Here is an 8,223-nt window from a genome sequence, read left to right on the forward strand (position 1 = left end):
TGGGACATTTGGAAAGGAATTCAAACAGAATGAAAAGTATCTACTAAAGATTTAAACATTACTCTGAAAAAAATATATAGTTTACGGAAGTGACGTCAGCATAGTTCCCGCTGTAGTGAATCATTCTTTGTCTTAGGCGCAATCAAAATCAGAAAACATCGGCTTAACTGAGCCATCTCTGAAGGTATCAAGAAATTCAGGTAGAAAAGGAATTTCCCAGCTATCGCATGTCCGAGGATATTCAGAATTTAAAACCCTTCGGTAAGTAATTTTGCCTCTAGATTATACATATATATATCCAGTTCACGACCTTGTTTATTTACTGCGAAGTTACAGGCCCTCATAATCATATGCCAAATAGATATATATTATTTTTGTAAATATTGCATGTTGGCTTTTATTTTTAGCATACGCCCCCGTTTATTGTTGTCGAACCTGTTTTGAGTTTTGGTTGTAATATCGATGATGAGGGAAAATATCCCCTAAATAATAACTTGGCTGTTGAGCGTAATGTGGTGGAGTTTTGTCACGAGATTAAGGGCTTTGGTGTTTATAATAGTGGGTTTTAAAAATAAAATACAATTAGAATAATAAAAGTCACGTTTTCTTTTCAAATGCCTCTTACCAAATAACAGATTTTCTCAAATAAGTACGTTTTCAAATATGTAGTTTCTGGCTGTGGCAACTTAAAAACGTCGCATAAGGGCTCAATCTTTCACTGACTTTGATTCTGAAAACATTGTGAATATTACTAATAACAGTCGCTGCTTTCACTTACAACGTTGTAAAACACTTGTCAGAAAAAACTCTTTCTTCGTCAGAACAGTTTCCGATTGGAATGGACTCAGTGATCAACAAGTAAACGCTGAAACTGTTGAAAGCTTTAGATCAGGACTACTATTTGACTAAGTTTCCCATGCGCTCTCTTCTACCCGTCTATTTCATACCAGTATTGGTCTCTTTAGACGTATATGGACAGATACAGATACAGAAAAAAACTGGATTAAGGTTTCAGTCTGCAGAATGTATATGCAGTGATCATTTTACCTCTGCGTCCCGGGTCCCTGACGCACATTTTTTACCGTAGACGCAGCGTTTTATAGCATATGCGTCCCCATGGAGGCAAAGATTTTAAATTGTGTGAGATTCGTAAATAACCTGTCCATATGCATCGCTGAACCGCATAAAATACTAGTCATTAAAGTAGGTTAATCATGTTCATTTTCCCATTGTTGTATTGAATGTTACAATAGCTTCCGGTTAGACTGTAAGTGTTAAATGCCAGCTGATTGGCTGTTTACGCATCAAATAGCCAATAATATCAATCGTTAGTAATGGCAAAACTGTTCGTCTGCTTTGCACACTCCACTCTACACTTGACCTATTTTCGACTAAAATAGATTTTCCGCAGCGTGTTCGTCTGCTCAGCGACCATCCGACCATGCCTCCGAAAAAAGCAATAATTAATAGACAGTAGCCAACAGACAATATAGAATGTATTTAAGGTGAGACAGAGTCAAGCCGAGTTAGAGAAAACTTCTGAGACAGTAATCGCTGTGACTGCCGTTGAGGCTGAGAGTGAGATTGACGCGGATGAATATATGTTTGTCGGAGGCAAAAACGGAGTCAAAAAGGAAAATCCGTTCCTACAAACAACACTGGACAAAGCTCTATGCTTGGTTAAGGTATAAAAAATGAGGATGGGACAGATTTCATGTATTGTGATGCATGTACATCGGCAAATAAACGTCATGGGATGGTGAAAGATCCGCGGATAGGTCTATATGAACTGAAGTAAACTCGTCACTGTCATATCGCTTAAATAAAGAAACTTGAAAAAATAAAAGTAACAAATTGTTAGTTTTGTGGTAACCTTTATTGTTCAAAATGACAGGGACCCATCACAATCGGCAGGGACCCATTGTTCAATATCATGTGCGTCCTGTTGAACTCGTAATATTTAAAGGTAAAATGATCACTGTATATGTGCAACAATTGTAAACATTTCTTCTCAATCTACCACCCATCCGCCCTTTTGATCCTTTTCACCCCACCTGTCTTTTCTTCCTCTTCATAGAGTTTTTTTTTTTTAGCTTCAAGCACTTATACCCCGTTCACACTACAGTCATTTATTCGAATAAATAGCGAATTGGGCCCTGATTCGAATAACTGTAGTAGTCTGAATGTGTGAGATTATTGTTAAGCGGATTTTCAAAATCCTGCTAGCGAGCTGGATTTTCTTCAGTGATTTGAATAACTTACTGGAATCGACACCTGTACAGATCTTACTGCGCATGTGTGCAGATAAGTGCGGGTATTTATGAACGCTTGTTTATTACTTTAGTGATTGCACCAAACATATTTGGAAGTCACCACTCACAACAACATGAGGAAACATAAACTTAATGTGCCATCTTATACTTCCCAAGAATGCTGGAATGTCTTTTGAGTTGCATTTGCCATCACAAATTTTTGTTGGTATTTTGAGTTTTCCTGTGTGGCGCATGCGCGAGCGTTCAAAACAGGAAGTTAAACCTGAAATTTTCAACGCAGGATTCGGTTTCGCTTCACGTATGTGAATGCAATAACGAATCAAATTCCTCACGAAAAAATTCGAATTATAGAAATGCACATTTTCGCAACTGTAGTGTGAATGGGGTATTAGACTCTAAATTTAATGAAGATGGGGTAGTAGTATGTGATTAAAGCCAGGAGTTACATTTTTGTTTGGGACCATTCAGAATAGATGATCTGAGTACTAACTGATCCACCGACTAAATATGGCCGACCACACTTCAAAAGCGATGCCACCAATTCCCGATGGTCTCCCAGCCTTCACATGCGCCATTTAATGAATTAAATCTCAGTTCTGAGGTTTAATTGCTAGGCCTCTGCGGCAATGGCCTTCCACTGTATTCAGCAGTATAATTATAGTTATTGAGCAACTCGGGGGGGGGGGGGGGGGGCACTTTCATGAGTATGATTCTCATTTTGTGACCCACAAAACTTCAATCAGTAGTATTGATTAATTAGTACCACCAGCGTGTACGCTGGCGGTACTCATGGTTTTAGTCCCGACCCGTCTCGTCCGGCTCCGCCGGCTCCGTCGGCTCCGTTGGCTCCGCCGGCTCCGCCGGCTCCGTAAGCTCCGCCGGCTCCGCGTACTGGCGCCGGATACAAGTCACCGTTACCGCTTCTCCTCCTAGACCGCAAGGACCCCTGTCCCCATCTCTTGGATTTAGGTCACATATAACCTCAACTTGAACCCCCAGGTTTTTTTGTCTCAGTCGGTACATTGACCTGGGCGTGACGCTCCTTGAAATGCACCCTTGTCAAAATTTTTGAAAATTCAATGCCAATTATCTACCCTACGGAAGGAATTATGGGAAAATTTTCTACAGACGGCTTTCCAAAAGTCATATGTGTAGATTTCAAATATGCCCTTGGATTTGACCTTTGACCTTTATTTCAAGGTCAAACGGGCCAAAATTTTCAAAAAAATGAAATTTTTTACGAAAAAAAATATTATTTGCACTGTTATTCAGACACTACACAGACTTAACCAATAATTATATTGGAAAGTGTTACCCTTTGGGTCATCTTTCATCTCTGTGAATTTGGGGTCAATCGGTGCATTTTCACAGGAGTAGCGGCCATAAAATACCGAAAATGAAAACTGTCTCTAATTCGGGAACCGTTAATGCTAGCGACCCGTTCTTTTTTGCATTTTGTAGAGCATGTAAAGCCCAACACTGAGAGTGGTCTCCGTTTTTTTGTATTTCATACGATTTTCGTGTTATGCTGTATTAAAAAGTACTTTGTGGTGGCACATTTTTGTAACTCAGAATTGTAACATTTAGTCCCTTATATCTCCAAAACTGGCAGAGATAGGTCAATAGTTATTATTTAAGTTGAATAGGAAGTCATTTACTTGCAATCTAGATGTGAGCTTGAAATTGACCTTTGACCTACTTTTCACCATGAACTGAACTTTGCAAATTTTTGTTCCCTTTTATCTCCAAAACTGGCAGAGATAGGTCAATAGTTACTATTGAACTTGAATAGGAGGTCACATACTGGCAATTTAACAGTGACCTTAAAATTGACCTTTGACCTACTTTTCACCATGAATTGAACTTTGCCAATTTTTGTTCCCTTTAATCTCCAAAACTGGCAGAGATAGGTCCATAGTCACTATTAAACTTGAATAGGAAGTCACATACTGGCAATTAATCAGTGACCTTAAAATTGACCTTTGACCTACTTTTCACCATGAATTGAACTTTGCCAATTTTTGTTCCCTTTAATCTCCAAAACTGGCAGAGATAGGTCCATAGTTACTATTGAACTTAAATAGGAAGTCATGAACTGGCAATTTACTGTGACCTTTAAATTGACCTTTGACCTTCCTTTTACTATGAACTGAACTTAGCAAATTTTCGTTCACCTTTATCTTCAAAACTGACAGATAGGTCCATAGTTACTATTGAACTTGAATAGGAAGTAATACACTAGCAATCTGTGACCTTGAAATTGACCTTTGACCTACTTTTTATGATGAACTGCTTTTTGCATGTTTTCTGGCCTTTAAATCTGCAAAATTGGCAAAGAAATGTCCATGGTTGCTATTGAACTTGAATAGAAATTCATATACTATGATATTGAAATTGACCTTTGACCTACTTTTTCACCATGAACTGAGCTTTGCATATTTTCTTGCCTCTCATATCTTTAAATCTAGCAGAGATGTGCCCATTGTTTCCCCTAGGTTTTCTCTTTTGTCAGCATATATGCACCATTGACAACACATTTCAAGGAAAACCAATAGGCCTTTTGTCTAGAGAATACAGTAGTGAGCAAGGGTAGGAAAATGCAAGTCAATTTGAAAATCTGCTTGATTGTATCATTTTTAGTTATATTTTTTGCATATTTTGAGAACTCTTGTTGATTGCATCTTATAGAGCTTGTCAAACACCAGACTGGTGATGGTGTCCCTTTTAGGAGGGGGGGGGGGTCCATACGAATGCGCTTACTCCAGCTGGTGGTACAATATCTGGAGGCGGTATCGCCTCTCTGATCCTCTAGTTTAACATTAATTTTATAAACATTTTGTTGATGTAAAAGTACTTAGTGACATATGGTTGGTATGCATAAGAAATGACTTGGTCCTCCAGGATTGAATGAGTAAACCTATTATATTGGCCAAAAACAGAAACATAATTTGGTAAATAAATTTACACAATTTTACTGGCCCAGCTTCACTTTGCTGACATTTGGAGTAGGACTAATGTTAACATTGCAGACTGGGTTTATAAAAAAATACTTTTCTAAACTGATGTTCTCCCTTGTAGATCCTTTTGGTGATGCATCAAAGGATGAAGGCCTTGGGATTACTGGTCAAGAAAGTCTGATACACATACGTATACAGCAGCGGAACGGAAGAAAAACATTGACAACTGTGCAAGGACTGTCTACAGTGTACGATTTGAAGAAAATAGTGAAAGCTTGCAAAAAGGTATTACTCAGTTTAAAAAATATTTTCTTTTCAAGTTTTATTTTCTTATTTTCAGATACTTTTCCCAGTGTTTTATTTATTTTTACTGCCCCCCCAAAAAAAGCCCAGTATCACCAGAAAATTTTGAAAGATAAGGCTTTTGGCATTAAAATAAAGCCCTTATCTAAATTTAGTTTAAGAGTATCATCACTGGTTTTTTTCCTTCTGCCAAATTCCTGAGATGGTATGTGTAAGTCTTTTTTTTTGTTTTAGGAATTTGCTTGCAATGGTACTGTAGTGGATCACCCAGAGTATGGTGAAGTGATTCAAATGCAGGGAGACCAGAGAAACCATGTCCGGGACTTCCTAAAGTCCATGGGATTGGCTAAGGAAGACCAGATCAAGGTATAGAAATACAATTGTAAATATTTTCTTTATTTAAAGGATAATAACTCTTTGTTTTGGCCAAAAAATGACTTTTCCCAGAGTAAACAACAATTTTCCCATGCTTACCAATGATTAATGAATCCATTTTTACATTCAAAGTTGGTCCCTGTTTTTTTTTTTCTAAAAAGTTTGGTTTTTTGTTAAAATCTCCTAAGAGATTTTAACAGAGTATAGCCATCAATGGAGGTCACATGGTTTGAAGACTAGCTCAGATATCAGAATAATAGCTATAACTGCTGTTTTTGTCGTAAAACAGAATATATCTATGAGTTATTCACAATGTTTTTATTGTGAAATATAGACCTCATACGAAGAGTTATTATCCCTTTACATGTTTCCAAATTAGATACAGTGGGCATTTAAAGATCAGAACATAAAGAATTTAGAATATAAAGAGCCTACTAACATGATCTTAATAAAAACTAGAAAAGCACTCAGAGAGCGCAGACCTCCGCCAAGGCAGCAAAGTCTCCATCCAATGCCGTTTCACCCCTAAATTTTCGATATTTTTGTTTATTGATTGATTATTGATCCGGATCACCACCAAAAACTAATAATCAATTCCTTGGCCCACTTCTGACAGTTCCTGAAAATTTCATCAAAATCGGTCCATAGCTTAGTTTTTTGATTATTGATCCGGATCACCACCAAAAACTAATCATCTGTTCCTTGGCCCACTCCTGACAGTTTCTGAAAATTTCATCAAAATCGGTCCATAACTTTGCGAGTTATGTTGATGACAGACAGACAGAAAGACCGACAAACAGGGGTGAAAACATAACCTACTTGGCAGAGGTAATAAAGCTACTCCAAAAGATAATGTAAATGGGCAGTTGTTATCACTCCTATAATGCTTTTAAAGTCAAAGACTATTATGGAAAACAGTTGCTTTAAAGCATTCAATTTTTTAATTGAAAGTTTAGAGGGATGTATGTTTTCTTGGTAACTTATTAATATTTTTTATTATTATTTATTTGCAGGTTCACGGATTTTAAAGAACTTTAGATACTGAGCTACAGAATTTATAACCATACATTTGAAGGAGGAGAAATTTGACAACCATAGCTTTACACACAAACTGACATTGTCTGCATGTAGTGCAGCTTTTATAAACTGAAAACAACAATGTATTTGCACTCTGTGGATCTCTATTGTGTTGTCCTTTGATATTCTTTTGATTTAATACCTCCAGTATTTATCTGCAGTACAGTACTTTCAGGTTATAGTGTAAAATGCTATCAATTGCTTTTATTTTTAAACTGCTCGGAAATAATTGAAAAACTCCCTTGGTATTTTTTCTAAATAGGTAATTCTAGTGTATCATGTAATCTTTTTGTATAAGAAATGTTTGTATTTTGATTTTTGAGAAACTGACAATAAAATTATTATGAACCATTTTAAAAAGTGTTGATGTTTCCCTGTTACTTTTGACGGTTATAGTGATGTGAAGGGTTAAAGTATTTTGTACAACTGTCTACTACTCCAACCACTCCCTTAAAAACAGTTGGAAATTCTCATTTTCCTGTGACAAAGCAAAGCATGCATATTGCTGTTGCTAAATGGTACCAGGATTTCAACTTTTTGTCTCCAACACCAGCATCCACTCCCCATCCATGTAAACTAGTTTTCCTACATAAATTTCATTTGTCCAGACTTGTTCTTTGCAAACTGATTTTAAACTTCAAGCTTCCAATGGGGACAACTAACAAAATTGTGCTGATCATACGTAGGGTAAGAACACAATACTGTATAGCATGTGCATTCAACAGAAGTGGTTTACACTCATCGATTCAAAAACGAAAGTTAGTTTTTTTTTTTCTTTTATTCTCCAAGATCATCAAATAAATTAACCAAAACCAGCATGTTACAATTCAACTGTTTACAACATGCACAATAATGTAAAGGTTGCCTGTGATTCTCACGTAGGGCACGTTTTGAACTTGACTAATGTCAAAAGCATATCAAAGCACCAAAAGTTAATTGCAGAATTTCTTGGTAGTTGCAGGAAATAAGTCTCTGGAAAATATGGAACTAAGTGGCAATGAGAAAGTTTTTTTTTTCTTGATACTGCATAGACTTGGTTGAATATCTAGAACCCATAAAAGGCCATATGTTTTTGAAATGTTATGTTACTGATATGTGACATCTATTTCTATTGTATCTTGGCAAGTAACTGAATTAAGTTGTAGAGAAAAATGCTACAAGTTTTTCACCAAACTTTGCCAAGAATATGCTGAAAGTTGATAACATTCATTGTACCACCATATTAGACTTTCACTGTC

General features: G+C 36.7%; 1 protein-coding gene across 1 annotated transcript; it reads left to right on the forward strand.

Annotated features, from left to right (window-relative positions):
- Nucleotides 1-69: 69 nt before the first annotated feature.
- Nucleotides 70-7,345, forward strand: LOC106152163 (eukaryotic translation initiation factor 1). The gene is made up of 4 exons (XM_013525659.2): nt 70-261; nt 5,352-5,515; nt 5,768-5,899; nt 6,922-7,345. Exons 1-4 carry the CDS (start codon nt 228-230, stop codon nt 6,934-6,936), a joined length of 345 nt encoding a protein of 114 aa, XP_013381113.1. The 5' UTR covers nt 70-227; the 3' UTR covers nt 6,937-7,345.
- The last annotated feature ends 878 nt before the right edge of the window (nt 7,346-8,223 follow it).

The sequence above is a fragment of the Lingula anatina genome, chromosome 2 (genome assembly GCF_051362555.1).
Source record: "Lingula anatina isolate TDL-2025a chromosome 2, LinAna3.0, whole genome shotgun sequence".
Classification (NCBI taxonomy): Eukaryota; Metazoa; Brachiopoda; class Lingulata; order Lingulida; family Lingulidae; genus Lingula; species Lingula anatina.

Coding starts and splice junctions, on each gene's coding strand:
- LOC106152163 (XM_013525659.2), top strand. CDS start 228: ATGTCCGAGGATATTCAGAATTTAAAACCCTTCG. Junction 262..5,351: donor TCAGAATTTAAAACCCTTCG/GTAAGTAATTTT, acceptor TCTCCCTTGTAG/ATCCTTTTGGTGATGCATCA. Junction 5,516..5,767: donor TAGTGAAAGCTTGCAAAAAG/GTATTACTCAGT, acceptor TTTTTGTTTTAG/GAATTTGCTTGCAATGGTAC.